Below are 15,204 nucleotides of genomic sequence, written 5' to 3'. Positions count from 1 at the left end.
TTGGGCATTTTAAATACAAGAGGCAGCTCAGGCACCACCATTGACATAGTCAAGGCTTTTCAACTTAATACACATGGTTCTGCTCTTGAATGGTTGTAACTGCTCAACATACTTCGGAGAGCAGCTATAGAATAGTTCACAGCTAGAGCTCTGGAGTCAGACAGACCTGGTTCAAACCCTAGCTATTCCACCTAAGGCCATGCAACCTTGGGAGAGTTTTAATTCTTCTGGTTTTCAGTTTTCTTATCCATCAAATAGAAATGCTATCTCACAGGAGAACTGCATGAAAGAAACGAGATTATACATGTAAAGATCTGAGGATAGTGCATTTAATAAATGCTAACTTATTAACATTATTGCATCTGTATGTATTTTAATTGTACAATACTGTCTCTTTCACTAATCACACAAAAAATACATGAAAGTGCTTTGAAAAATTTAAAGCATCATATAAATTAAAGGTGTCATTGGTAATCATCTCACACGAGTCTTTCTCAACTCCTCTGTCTCCTTTAAGACTGGGACGATATCCCGTGTCCCCCAGCATATTGCACAACGACAGGCAAGCGATGAGCCCTCAGAAAATGTTTCTTAGTTGACTGAAGCAACATGGCATAAAGAGCATAGCTATCAGGAGACTAGGCTGGGATAAGATTAGTTTAAGGCAGGAGAGCCAGTCTGCAGTCATCACTTATTCATTCAACAAATATTTGTTGAACACATTCTCTGGGCTAGATATTGAGTCCAGCTAATGTCATCAAAAAGAGGCTGTATAAGTCCCATGAAGTCCCACAAAGCCAAGTCCCTGGGCAGTCTCCCCATCCCCAGCCTACGCTAAAAGCACAAAGGCGGCAGCCAACATTGTACACTGCTGGACAAACGGTCCATTGCTTTGGGGGAGGCCCCATCCTGCGTAGCTGTAAGTAACTCTGAGTGAGTTGGGGGAGGGAGTGAAAGTGGGGGAGTGGGCTGCTTCCAACAGAAATGACAGGAACTACTGCCTGTTAATTTATTTTTATTTACACTTAATTAGTCCACAGTTCAGTCCCCCAGTCTATACAATGCTCTCTCCCTTAGACGTCCTCTCTCCCTCCCCCCATCACCTGTGGGGTCAACCCTTGGCCCCCTTTGCCCTGCCCTTCTGCTGTCATGGCTGCCAGCTGGAGTGGGGGGATGGGAGAATGGTATGTGTAGTCACCAGAGGGCACTGAGAGTGGGCTTCAATGGCATGTGAATCCTGGCAGAGTCTCAGATCCCTAGGGGGAGAGAAGAAAGCACAAGCCAAGACAACAAGGGAAGGAGGGAGGCAGGGGCTGAGGTTACTGTGGGTGGGGGTGGGGAAATCCAGTGTACACATTCCCGGTCTCGCCTGGCTTAGTCAATGCTTCTGGTGTTTGTCTCATCCCTGGATTTGTCACAGTTGCCTTGAGATGCTCTGGTCTGTCAGAGAGGTGCGGAGGGTCCAGCTCTGGGCTCCGTGCCTGCTGCCTTTGGAATGGTACACCTGCCAGACTCTGTCTCTATCAGAAGCACAGGCATTCCTGGCCCGTGAGAGTCCTCCCCAGCTGTCCCTGCAGAAGTTAGGTCCCTCTCAGTGGCTGACTTACTATAGAAGAGGATATCTCCACGATCAGGGAAACCCACTCGATTCCAAATTTGCACCTCCTTTTTTCACACTGGGAGTAGACGGCGAGTTGAGGGGCAACAAGAGGAAGAGGTGGGAGGGGGGACTGACGGAAGAAGTGGGGAGAAAGGACCAGAAGCCAGGGAGGGGCTCTCCACCAGGGGATGCCTGGAAGTCCAGGTTCGGCGCAGGGGCAACTCTAGACAGGTACTGTCGTTACACGGCTTCCTTCTCTCTCTGGGAGCATCTGCTGAGCTTCATCTCTGTCAGCTGGATATACCGAATCACATTGGTGTCTGCGAAGAGAGAAACACTCCTTAGGGGACACTTTGTGAGGGAAACCCTGGGTCTACACGAAACCCGTCCACAGCTGTGTCTGCAGACTATGGACGGGCCACACTCACTCAGCGAAAGGCCCTCAGTGGCTCAGAGGGCAACCAGGATGTCGGCATTCCTGACACGGCCTCCCCCGGCAAGTGTGGACAAGTCGCCCTGGCCCAGGGACGGATGGCAAGGAGAGGAGAAGAGGAGGGATTTCTCCCTCTATTTCTACGAAACAGCATGTCCCAGTGGTCCTGAGTCAGCACGGTCAGGTGGGGCTCTGTGTGTAGAGTTTAACCCCAGGCACGTCACCGACTTCTCTGAGCCTCGTGTCTTGTCTGCAAGAAACAGCTTCCATTTTTGAATGCCTACTATGCGCCATGTTTTTAACCTTCATTATGTTGTTTAACCCTCATAATCCTACAAGGTGTGTGGCATCACCCTCACTGTGACAAAAGGGAAAACTGGGCCTTGGAGAGGCTACGTAAGTCACCCACGGAGACGCACGGTATGTCGTGCATCTGACTGCAAAGCCTGCCTCTCCTGGGGTCATGATACCGTTCTCATGAAATGGCTGCGAGGACCAAAGTCGGTTCAGCGGAAAGTGCTTAAGCTAATGATGAATAAATATTAGCTGAATGTAATGTTTTAAATTGAATCGTTTAAAAAGAGTTTTCTTCATTGTCTTATTTTTGTCCTCATAAGTGGAGGAGTTGACCACCTCACCTCAAACCGGGGAATTCTCCCCCAATCCCAGTTCTTAAATTAGGGAGCAGGGTGTGATATGAAATAGCCGCTTTGCGCTGCACGTACCAGCGTGGACAAGTGACAGGGCTGCCCGAGACGCTTACTTCCCAAAGTAGAAATGAATGCTGTAGGGCACACGAAAAATGCCAGGGACATGGCATCCGAAACAGTGCTGGCACACAGTAGATGTTCAAGAAAATTCTGTTGAATGAATCCAGTTCTTAATCCTCCAGTGGGTTTCAGTACAGTTGGGGAAACACAATCAATATATAGAAAACTAATCAATACATAAAAATAGGCCTGGCTGGTGTGGCTCAGCGGATTGAGTGCCAGCCTGCAAACTGAAAGGTCGCTGGTTTGCCTCCCAGTCAGGGCACATGCCTGGGTCGTGGGCCAGGTCCCCAGCTGGAGGTGCGTGAGAGGCAACCATCAGAGTTTCTCTCCTTCTCTTTCTCCCTCCTCCTCCCATAAAAATAAATAAATAAAATATTTAACAAAATAAAGATATTGGTGTTCTGACAAAACTAAAGAAAAAAGTGTTATGGTTGGATATTTGCAAATTGATCCTAAAGTCCTTAAATACTTCTAGGAAGGAGAAGCACATTAAAAAAAATCTGCCATATGAACAACAATGGCAACATTAAGTCAACGTCGTTGTTGAAATGTTGCCTCTTGAGAGAGCTCCTGGGCTACAATAGCACCCCATTTACTCTTGATCCTTTTACTCTGCTTTATTTCCTTCATAGCACTTAACACTACTAAATATTACATTATCTATTTGTCCATTTGCTTACCGTCTACCTTCCTCCATTATAACATAAACGCCTTGAAGGTAGCAACTTTGTTTTGTTCACTGCTATCTACCCAGCACGTAGAGTAGCTCTGGGCCATTGTAACTGCTTAATGAGTATCTGTGGAGTGAATGAATGGCTGAGCTAGTGGATGGGAATTTAGCAGATGGTACAGTTAATGGGTGCTCTAAGGAACGGGATCTGACTGGGGAAGCCAGAGCATGCTTCCTGGAAGACACTGGGCTTAGCACCAAAATCATTCCTTTGCATTATGTCTTGCCAACTCTGTGAGCTCCTCAAAAGCAGGGGCCCTGTTTTCTCATCCACACCCCTGGTGCCTGGCACAAATCTTGGCACTCTGTAAGAATTCAATATGGATTTATTGAACAAGTGAAGAAAGCTGGATTCTGGGTTGGAAAAGACACCTTTGTCTTTTCCATATTGTATTGGAAGAGAAGCAGCGCCCAAGCTCCCTGGAACCCAGACCCCAGGCAAGTGCATGGGCTGTTTGCTCTCCTCTTCCCAGGTCCTAGCACCCACCTGAGCCCTAATTTGCCATTTCTGCACCTGCCTGGCCCTACACCATGAAAGCTGTCCGTCTCAATGAGAAAGCCCCTGGAGCTGCCAGAGGGGGCTAACGATTAGAGAACCTCAATTTCTGCCTTACCTGTTGGCTGTCGGGTCCTCGCTTCTTTCAGGTAGTAGAGTGCTTTGTCGTAGTCCCCGAGGTGGTAGAAGGCCACGCCAGACCGATAAAGGGCTTTGAAGTTCTCCCCTTCCTTCTTCAGGACTTTGAGGCAATACTCCTTGACTCGTTCATAGTTCACCAGTTCAGCCTGGAGCAGGCAGGCTATAGAAGAAGAGAGAAAGAAGGGAAAATGCCATCAACACACAACAGTAGGCTCTGAATGCCTCTCTTTGGTTCTTTCTCCCCATCCGGAGAAGAGTTAGGAGTGTTGGGGCTTTACATGGGGGTTCGTGCCATGAATTATGTCATCAAATAATCCTGGGTTCTAGGACCCAGTTTCATCAGCGACAAGCTGCATAAGCTTGAACAAGTTACTTAGTCTTATGGGTTGAATTGTGCCTCCCCACCCAACAAGATATGTTGGATTCTGAACCCCCAGGACCTCAGAATGTGACCGAATTTGGAAATAGGGTCTTTACAAAAGTAATCGAGTTAAAGAGGCCATTAGAGTGGGTTCTAATGCAATATTACTGATGTCCTTATAAAAAGGATGCCATAGGCTAAAAGTTTATGTCCCCACCCCCAAACTCATTAGTTGAAAACTAATTCCCAACTTGGAGGTGGGGCCTTTGGGAGGTGACTAAGGCATGATGGTGGGGTTTTTGTAATTGGGATTAGTGCTCTTATAAAAGAGACCTCAGAGAGCTCCTTCACCCCTTCTGCCTTGTGAGGACATGGCGAGAAGACGGCGTCTTAGACCCAGGAAGCAGGTATCCTCACCAGATACCAAGTCTGCTATCTGTGTCTTGACCTTGGACTTCTCAGTTTCCAGAGCTGTGATAAATAAGGGGCTGTTGTTTGAGCCCCACAGTCTATGATATTTCTGTTATAGCAGCCGAAATGGACTAAGACAAAAGGAAGTTTGGACACAGAGACAGGCACACAGAGGAAAGGCATAGGGAGACATCTACAAGCCAACAAACTCCAGAAACTAGGAGAGAAGAATGGGATACATTCTCCCTCATAGCTCACAGAAGGGAGCCAGCCCTACCAACACCTGATCTTGGACTCCTACCTTCCGGAAGTGTGAGGCAATACATTTCTATTGTTTAAGTCACCAATTTGCGAGACATTTGCTGTGGCAACCCTAGGAATAAGCTGTACGAGGCAACCACAATCCTAATACTTGTCTAGTGCTTACCTTGTGCCAGATGCTTGTCTCATTGCTTTACTTGCATTACCTGACATAATCCTTGGACGACTATGGTGGAGGTCCTATTATTATTCCCATTTGTCAGAAGAGGAAGCTGAGGCTCAGAGAGGTTGAGTGACTACCCAAGGTCACACGTCAGGAAAGCGGCATGGCTGAGATTTAAATCCATGCTGTCAGACTCCAGAGCCAAGTTCTTTATTGACTTGTTGAGAGGATTATATAAAATAATGGTCATAAAGTATTTAACACAGGACTTGGCACATAGTAAGCACCCAAAGTGTTATTTAATATTATTATAATTCTCTTCAGCCCCAGCACCCCTGCAGGGACGACTGTCTCTGTAGTTCCTGGGAGCAGGGGCCTCCTGATAGGCTAGTGGCCGGCCCCATACAGGGCACCCCTGCGGACATGAGGAAGCTAAGGCTGGCAGGTACCTATGGGGGCGCTCCTTTCTGTTCCAGTCAGCCACGTCCCTTGGAAGCTTTCTCTCACTGATCAGCCACAGGACAGGGACCAGGGTGGGGGAGCTTGTATGAGCCTCGAGAGGGAGCGCCTCCCAAAACTTGGAGCCCTACTAGCCTCACTCGCCTCACCCTCACCCCAGCCCTGCTGACCTACCTCCACCTCCACTCGATCTCTCAGATATCGAGGAGGCATGGACTTAGATCGTGGACTAAGAGCGTGGACTGTGTTGGAGGCACAGGTTGGCTTCTCCTAAGCGAATAAGAACAGATTTAGGAGGCGAAATGACTCATTCCTGCCAAGACCTGGCTGGGTGGGGTGGGGGAAAGGGCTGGTGCTGCTCTTCTTTGCCCAGGGCCCCCTGTGCCACTGATTTTCATCTTCAGGGGTTTAACTTCAGCTGTTGTGATCTCTTAAATAACTTCCCAGGGATCAGAATGGCTAATTAGGAGACCAGGCCTTTCATTTGGCATTGTGGACCAAACCAAACCAAACAACAAAACCACATCCTTTTTCAGTGTGAGGGGGAGGCGAACCACAGTTTTTCCAGATGCAGGTGTGAGAACCAGGAAGTGGAAGAGAATGGGCCCAGATCTAGAAACTGACCTGTCAGGTTTCACTGGCCACAGGGCAGAGAGCCAAACAAGTCGACCAAAGTGACTGAAGCAACTAACCCCTGGGGGCCTGGGCGTGGGTGGCTGTAGGCACAGACATCTCTATCTGCTGACAGGCCAGGGGACTATCCCTGTGGAGCTGTTGCTGTTGCCGCCAGCCCCCTCACTCCTGCTCCCTCTTCCCCCATCAGTTTGCCCAGGTGCTTAGAGAGCTCTGCAGGCTGGGAGGGGTTTCCGTCATGAGGTTCCTGCGTGTGAACCTCTGGCTGCTACCTGTGAGGGACTGGGCTTCAAAAGTGTTCCCAGAACTAGAGGATTTCCTGTCTGTAGCTTCCCCATGCTCCCCTGATGTGATCTCAGCCTCTTCCCGTCCAGCCCTCCACCTACAAACAGACACTTCTGTTTGCTGACTTTAGCAGTCTAGGATATGGCCCTTCGGGGTTTTTTTAAAAAATAGGTTTTGGACATCTAAAATTGTGGGGGCTGGGGGAGCAAAGCGGCCTGGAAATGGAAAAGATCCCTCCTCCCCCAGGGCAAAAGGAACAGACAGCAATCAATTTCTGGGATAGCAATCAATTTCTGGGACTCATTTGGTGAAAATGTCTCGAATTCCTCTACAGATCTGGTGGGAACTGTGATACTTGGCTGTGGTCCAGGGTTCAGACCCGGTGGGAGGTGGGGCCAGGCAAGTTCCAGGGTGTGGAGTCCCTGCTGGCACCAGGGGCAGAGCCCAGGAAGATGGAGAAATCTAGAGTTTGCTGGGGTCCAAATGGGCTGCCATCCAGCTAAGAAACTGGGGGTGCCAGGGGTGCCAGAGGTGCCAGGCCAGAGCTCTTAAGGGGGTCTGGAGTGGAGGGGGTAAGAGAGAATCTGGAAAGTTACCCCCAGCCCTACATACAGGCAATTTTAGGCACCACTCTAGTGTGGCTGGGGAGCTCTCTGGGGTCCATCTGACAAGCCCACAGGATAGATAAACGGGTATTTTCAAGGCACACTTTAGAGCTGAGAGAGTTAAGAAGCAGAGGTTGACCAGCAGTCTTGTGACATTCCTTCCCTGTCCCCGTGCCCATTACCAGGGTCTGGGGGCTGCAGTGGCCACTCAGAACAGGCCAGGCTGTGCCACTGCGGCGCCTTCATCTTAGCTTTAATCCCTTACCCTATGTCCGAGGTGGCACTCGATACCTTACATGCGCTGTGTCTTAATCTTCACGGGAACTCCATGAAACAGGTTCTATTTTTATGTTTGTTTGTTTTACAGATGATGAAACCCAGTTCCATAGAAATTAAGTAACCTGCTAAAGATTACTCAGCTAGGAGGTGGTAGAATTAGGAGATCCACCCGCTTCTGCCAGGCTCCCAAGACTGTGCTCTTGACCATGAGTACCTGTGGGTCTGCATTTGGAGCCTTTGGAAGTCCACATGACCATGGTAGAGGACAGGCCACCTGTACAAACTGCCTTTGTCTGTGTTCCACAGTCATCAAGGCAAAAAGTGATCCCAAACTGTACTGGGCACCTTACAGGGCACTGGGATCAGGTGATGAACCAAATACTCCATCCTGGAGCTGATGGACTGGGGGGGAGGAAGGCAAATGTCACGTCATTATTGTAGATAGTCATGTGCCAAGAGCTGTGAAGGAGCAGGGATATGTGGCGGGAAGAGCCCTCAGCCAGTATACAGTAGCAGGGGAGGGCTTCCTGGAAGAAGTGGTATTTAAATTGAGTTCCAGAGATTGTTTCTCAATCTCAGCTATAAACATTTAAGGCTGGATGATTTTTGTTATGGGGAGATGTCCCGTGCATGGTAGGATGTTTAGCAACGTCCCTGGCTTCTACCCACTAAATGCCACTGTGACAACCAAAGAAATGTCTCCAGATATTGTCAAATGTTTCCTAAGGGGTAAAATCACACCAGTCTGGGAACCACTGATGTAGGTGGGCAGGGGAGAAAGGTTTCTAGGCAGAGCCAGGAGAAGCTGGAAAAGCAAGATGAAACTAAGGCATAGACTCTTACGGTCCCGTTGAGGGCCTGAGACTTTATTCTTAGGGCAGGAGTGGATTCGGATGATGAAATGGTGGTGAGTAGGTCGACTCAAGCAGAGGCGGGACATAGGGATTAACTTAAGTGCCGTTTGGGAGATGGAACTGGTGAGCGTTGGGGAACCCTGAAAGGTTTCCCTCTGTTGTTACATCATGTGGCTAGCGCCCTTCCTCCAGGATTGTCATTGTGGGTTTGCTGGTGATCCAGGACTGTGCATCCGTTGCTGTAACCTGCTGTCTATTTGAACTAAAGTTTATAGAAGGACAGTCTCTGTCCCCCGCTGTGCAGCGTGGGTCAGTGTTCTGAAGAGGAGTGGGCTGGGATCAGAGCCCCAGCTCTGCCACGTAGGCAGCATTCGGAAAACCGCGTTTCCTGCCGGGGCCTCAGTTTCCTATCTAGATAACGAGGGGCCTATCTTTCACTAAACAATTTCTTCCCTTCCTTCAGAAGGAATTCTGTTCTCCCTGTTACTCATGGGGAGGCACCTTCTGTTGGAAATGACAGTCAGAACTGGCAGAACAGTCATCCAAAGGCTTTGAATATTAAGACAATTCTCCTGCTATGCAGAGAGGTTTTTTTTTGTTTTTTTTTTTTTTTGCGTAGAGATTGGATTATGTTCTGATGTGGTCTTCCCACAGGATCTTCCCCGAAGGGAGTAAGCACCACACGTGAATCAGTCCCAGCAGAGGAGGCTATGGACTTGGGAAGGCAGATCTCAGGCTGAATGGAGAGGGAACTTGTTCCCGTCTATGGCCTTGACTCTAAGTATATACTTGGACTTGAAGATGCGGTCCTTCAGCCACAGAAGGGGTGCAGGGAGGGGAGACACACCTGCAGTGGACACGTGAAGATAGACCTGGGCTCCCAGACAAGCTCTTTTGAAAAAAACATCATCAGCCTTCTGGTCTTTGGGCCTTTTGACAAGATTGAATCAATGGTTCAGCTTAGAATCAGCCAAGCTGTGGAGATTCAAGGCAAGCTTCTCTTCATGCTTGGAAAGAAGTGCTAGAAGAGAAATAGCCTTCCCTGAGCCTGGCGGGGTGACAGCAGTGGTGGCCAGGGCCACTTACCAGAGAAAGAAAAGTCTTGGAGGACAAGAATAAGGACTGTAAATCTCCAACCACCACCCCCATGTGGAGATTCCTCTTCCACTGCCCATCTTGGGTGGGGAGGGTATGTTTCTATGGCAAGGGCAGGCAGGCTTTCTTAAGGGGTCTGTGGTAGGAAAAGGTAGAGAAGCAGCGACTTAAAGAACCCTGCTGCACACTCATGCACTCACACAAAGGAAATCGTTTGATGTTCCCCAAAGCAACCACACTGAAACCTCAGGCTAAGCCACGTCAGCTTCTCCTGGCTCTGGCACCTGTTTTCTGTTCCTCCTGGGGTACGCAGGGCACAGTGACTGCCAAGGCAAAGTGCCGCGCACTGGCACGAGATGAAGGGAAAGTGGATGACAGGGGGAGGAACAAGTTCTGTAGCCACTGGTTTTCAGCTGATTCACTGCAGTTTGCCCTTCCCTGCTGAACAGGTGGGAAGCATGGGCTACAAGGCAGGGAAGGAGAGGCCCCCCTGGGGCCAGGAGGAGGAGGAACCCTCTCTCCGAGGCTACCTCAGTGTTGCAGGTTGAACTGTATCCTCCCAAAGACATGCTGGAGTCTGCAGGATATGAACCTGTTCGGTGGGAGGGTCTTTACAGAGGTAATCAGTCAAAATGAGGTCGTTAGGGTGGACCCTAAGTCAAAACGGCTGCTGTCCTTATAAGCAGGGAGACATTTGGACACAGAGACAGACACACACAGGAGAGACGATGCGAGAAGACACTGGGAGAAGACAGCCATCTACACACCAAGAAACAGCCGAGGTTACCAGAAGGTAGGAAAGGAGCAAGGAACAGATTTTCCCTCACAGCCGGCGGGAAAACCACCCCTGTCAACACCTTGGTCTTAGAATCCTGGCCTCCAGAACTGTCAGACAAGACACTGCTGCTATTTGAGGCCACCCAGCCAGTGGCACTTTGTTACGGCAGCGTTAGGAAACACCTCGCTGGTCATTCCTTTGGGAGGTGGGACCAAGAAGTGGCTGTTACATTGCTGGGGGATGTTTCCCCAGAAGTTAACACCTTATTTGATTCACTTTCAAATTTATTTCAACGGCACAGTAGTAACGCAGAAGGAGGTTGGACTGGGCAGAGGTGGGACTCAGAGTATTTGGCAGCTGGTATAGGCTGTAACCAAACTGAGCAGGCACATAATGTTGTGCCAGTCCTGGGGTGTCCTGGCTGGACATCAGTGGTGGGTCTGGAGTTACAGTCCTGGGCTGGAAGCCGAGCTCTGCCACCCACTAGCCCAGGCCCTTGGGCATGTTACTTAATCTCCCTGGGTCTCATTCTTCTCATGTGTTACATGGAGATAATACCTACTTTGTGGGAACCCTTGTGATGATAAGATGAGATAATTATTAATGTGTTATGTGTCTCACACAGTGCTGAGCACTCAAACTGATTCTCACCGATGCTAGTTCTTCAGGAAGCCATCGGTCACATGTGGTTTCTCCAGCAACATGTACCTTCATGTCAGAGAAAACTTCCCTTTTGAGTCCTCCACACGAGGTATGATACACTCATGAAGCTACAGCTGAATTGAAAGAAAACTGTCAAGACTAGGTCGGACACACTGCGGGGGCGGGGGGGGGGAGGATTTGAGAGACCTCTGCATGGCAGAGCCATGGGAAAATAGAGCGTGCGGTGAAATGCCGGGAACATTTACTCAGGAGGCTCCACCTCCAGGACCACAGCAACCACTCAGTCCCCCCTCTCCAGGGAGGTGCTGATTGGGTCTCCAGAGTTCTGCAGACAACTCTTTTCTTTTGATTTCTCATTGTTGTTTCAGGGTGTAGGATGTACATAAACTCACACTTGCCACAAATGTTTCCCAAACCTAGGCTCGATGCCTGGTTTTACGTACCAGTTTTCCTTTCAAAGGTGCGTTTTCCCTATTGGGATGGGCGGGTACATGCAAAGAACATTACAAAAGCAGCTTTGCAGCCAGAAAAGGGGGCTGGAGGGAAAGAAGGGGTGGGGTTCTGGGCCTGTTTTCTTCTCATAGATTAGACAGCCTCTGAGTCAACAGCTGGTTCTACCGCCACCCTTCCACACCCCAAACATTCGTGCTGTCTACTCCCTGCTCTCGGCCGCTTTGCTTCCCTCACCGAAAATGGATGAGTGGATCCCGCAGCCAGTATCTGGCTGTCAGCTTTATGGATGGGGTGGGGGGATGGACCCACAGTTGCTGGGCTCCTCTGGAGTCCAAATATTCAGGAGAATCTCCAGCCATATCCCCCTGAATCTCCTCTAATATTCAAGAGAGCCAGGAGCTCTAAAAGCCAGTGCGGTGGGAAAATCAATAGGTCTGTCTCTGAGTCTATAGGGCAGGAGACAGCCTATGAAGGGAAAGGGAAATGTGTTAGTGGAGAGGTTGCTGGCCAGGTTTGGTGCCTCCGAGCTGGCTGACTCAGGATGATGTCCCTAGCACTGGAATTCACTCACGTGTCCCTGAGTTAAAACACCTCTCCTCTCAGGGTCTCAATGTTGAAGTAGGTGAAAATGAAGGTAATTATGGTCACTATCTACCTTCTCCTGGAAGGCTTATTGGCAGCATGGAAAAAGTCAGTGCTTCCCAAGCACCAAACCCTGACACCTGATGGGAACCCCATGACAAGTGTTTCTCATTAAAGCATCTGGGGAAGCTTATTTAACATAGAGATTCCCATACCCAATGCCCAGCAGTGAAGATTTACAGATTCCCAAGAGTTAAGGGGAAGCCCAGTAAGCCACATTTTTAATAAGTTCCCAGTGGGCACTTGTAGGTGGGCAACCTTACCTCCTGAGCTGGTACATTCTAGCATTTTGGATATATGCTTCTTAAGGATCACCCATTTGGTCAAACTATGAGAACCCAGGACAGCCATGGGGAGCTCCAGGACTACCCACCAGGCAAATAGGCCACAGATGGCCAAGTTCTAGAGCTGGGAAATGTATACATGCAGACAAACAATTGTTCTCAGTCAGTGAACGTGTGACATGTCAGGCTGTCCTCTTAGTGACTGGAGACTTCTCACTGGAGAAGAGGAACCCAGGCCCGGGAAATGGGAAGGCAGGACGAGCTCCAGGGCGAGCTCCTAGCCTGGCACCTGTAGGCAGCTTCCATCCATTCTCCCAGAAGGGTAATAAGAGTGAGAGCAGGTCACTTTTACTAAGCATGAATGGGCCAGGCACTGAGGGTCTAGTGTTTTGCCCATTTTCCAGATGGAAAAGCTGAGGCCCAATGAAGTTCAGTCTCACTTGCCCAAGGCCACAAGCTAATAAGAGTCAGGGCTAGGACTTGAACCTAAGCCTTCTGGCACCTAAGGCTGTGCTCTTAAGCATTATGCACACTGCCCTCCTAAGGTGCTTAACTTCCTGTAGTGAATTTTAACTCACTTCCTTCATTCGGTTGATTTGAGGCCTGAATTCTGATTCTTGTGGGGCTTATGTGTGAGACCTGATGGTGCCAGACTATGCTCACTTTGTATGTATACTTCTCATCTGGAAGCTTCCTATAGGACACTCCGGAACCCTTTTTCCTACTTGTTTCTCTACATTCAAAGAGAAACCAAGTGCAGAGTTTTCACCAACATTTTTTTAAAGTTCCAAAACTACCAAGATATCCGATTTCATTGAGAGCCTACTGTTACCCCAATACAGCGGACATAACACGTCTCAGGTTTCTTCCTGAAACGGCTCCTATCTTACCTGTACTTGTGAACTAACCCCCACAATATTGTTTTAAGTTGAAGATTTTGTCGAGGTGGTTGTAGCTTCACGTACAGTTGTGAGAAATAATACAGAGATCCCCTGTATCCTTCACCCAGTTTTCTCCCAATGGTATCATCTTATAAAACCACAGTACCATGTATGGATTACACATACTGGCACTTGCACAGTCCCCAGATCTTATTCAGATTTACCTAGCTTTACTTGAACTTGAGTGTGTGTTCAGTTACACACTATTTCATCGCAGAGGTAGGTTCCTCTGCCTCCGAAGTTAAGGTACAGAAAGTTCCATCACCCAAGGGCCATCCTGATGCCCTTTTATAACGACGTCTGTGTCCATCCTGTATCTCACTTCCTCTTTAACCCCTGACAACCTCTCATCCGTGCACCATTGTTAAAATTTTGACATTTCCAAGTGTTACATAAATGGAATCATACGGTATGAGCTCTTTTGGAATTGGCATTTTTTCACTCAGCATAATCACCCTGAGATCATCCAAGTTGTTTCATGGGCCAGTAGTTCATTCCTTTGAACTGCTGAGTAGTCAGTAGTCCATGGTCGGCTGTCCACGGTCTGACCACTCGTCTGAGGAAGGACGTCTGGTCTCTTTCCAGTTTGGGGTTATTATGAATAAAGCTTCTATGAACATTCACAGACAGCTTTAATTTCTCTAGGACAAATGCCCAAGAGTACAATTCCTGAGTCATGAAGGAAAGTGTTCAGTCTCTCATCATTAAGTATGATGTTAGCTTTAGTTTTTTTTGTAGATACTCTTTATCAAGATCAGATATGTCCCTTCTATTTCTAACTTGCTGATAAATGATTATTTTTCTGTTACTTACGGATTTTAGCACATCCCCACCCAATGGGAAAGCTTTCACAGACCATGTTGGGCGGTCTTTTTCTAACGAGGTCAGATCTATAGGTACGATCAACCAGTGGACCCTTTGGTTTTCCAAAGAATAACATTATTTGTCACAGCCACATACTAGGATCAGGGATTCCCATCATTGCAGTTATCAATGAAACATGTCTGCTTTGCCCTTCCAGGCAAGCACCTGTTGAGCATCTTTAAATCCCACCCCCCCACCAGTGAAACCACATCATAGCGCTTTGCACACACTGTGTGCTCAGAAAGTAGCAATTCCTAACATTTGCATGGTGTTTTACAACTCACTTCACCCTCACAGTGACTCTGGGAAATAGTTATCATTAGCCCTGCTTCCAGAAGCTTCCAGAGGCCTGGGGAAGTTAAGTGATGTGCTGAGGCCATTTGACCTTTAGGGGAAAAGCCAGGGTTGTCTAAGCCCTAGCCCCAGGGTGGTTCCATTCCTGCAGAGCTGGTGACAGAGTGGAAACCTGGACTCGCCGATCTCTAAAGGTCTCTTCCCAGCCGAAGCACCAAGAAGCTCTACCAAAAGGAGGATGGCAGCGTCTTTGTTCACGCCATCCCCGCCCAGCCCGGCACCCGGGTGAAGAGTTCTCCCACGGCTGCGTGGCTTTACATCTAGTGGACCGAAGCACCTCCTATTCCATTCACTTTCACTCTGACCCATTTCTTCTGATCCAGCGCGTCTTGCACTTGATTCAGGCAAACACCAACAAGTGTTTCTTTTGTTTTCTCTGTTTCAGTTAGCAACTCTGTCCTTGGAGACCTCTTCTTTTCCCCATTCCCTCACTGCTCCTGAGTTGCTCTTTGTTTTCCCACCCTTTGAATTCTTCCCTTGGATGCCACCCGTGTTCCGGGGCTGCTTGAACAAGGCCTGCTGCACCCCTCTCACCATCCCTGCACAACCCTGGGCAGAGGCTGTTACTAGACGTATTCAATAAGGATTCATTCATCATGGCCTGTGCCCGGAGCTTTGGGAGGAAAATGGAAAGCATTCAAAAGAT

General features: G+C 48.7%; 1 protein-coding gene across 1 annotated transcript in view; it reads right to left on the bottom strand.

The window, feature by feature from the left end:
* The window catches only part of TTC9 (tetratricopeptide repeat domain 9), a 31,863-nt gene continuing 16,659 nt past the window's right edge, over positions 1 to 15,204 (bottom strand). The window contains exons 2-3 of the mRNA XM_053928469.1: positions 4,151 to 4,333; positions 1 to 1,920 (exon numbers count right to left, since the gene is read on the bottom strand). Of these exons, the coding sequence (XP_053784444.1) occupies positions 1,841 to 1,920; positions 4,151 to 4,333 (263 nt within the window). The 3' untranslated portion in view covers positions 1 to 1,840. The remainder of the gene's footprint in view (positions 1,921 to 4,150; positions 4,334 to 15,204) is intronic.

This window comes from Desmodus rotundus, chromosome 7 (assembly GCF_022682495.2).
Source record: "Desmodus rotundus isolate HL8 chromosome 7, HLdesRot8A.1, whole genome shotgun sequence".
NCBI classification, from domain to species: domain Eukaryota; kingdom Metazoa; phylum Chordata; class Mammalia; order Chiroptera; family Phyllostomidae; genus Desmodus; species Desmodus rotundus.
Note: the sequence above shows the minus strand (reverse complement) of the source record. Positions and strands in the feature narration are given on the sequence as shown.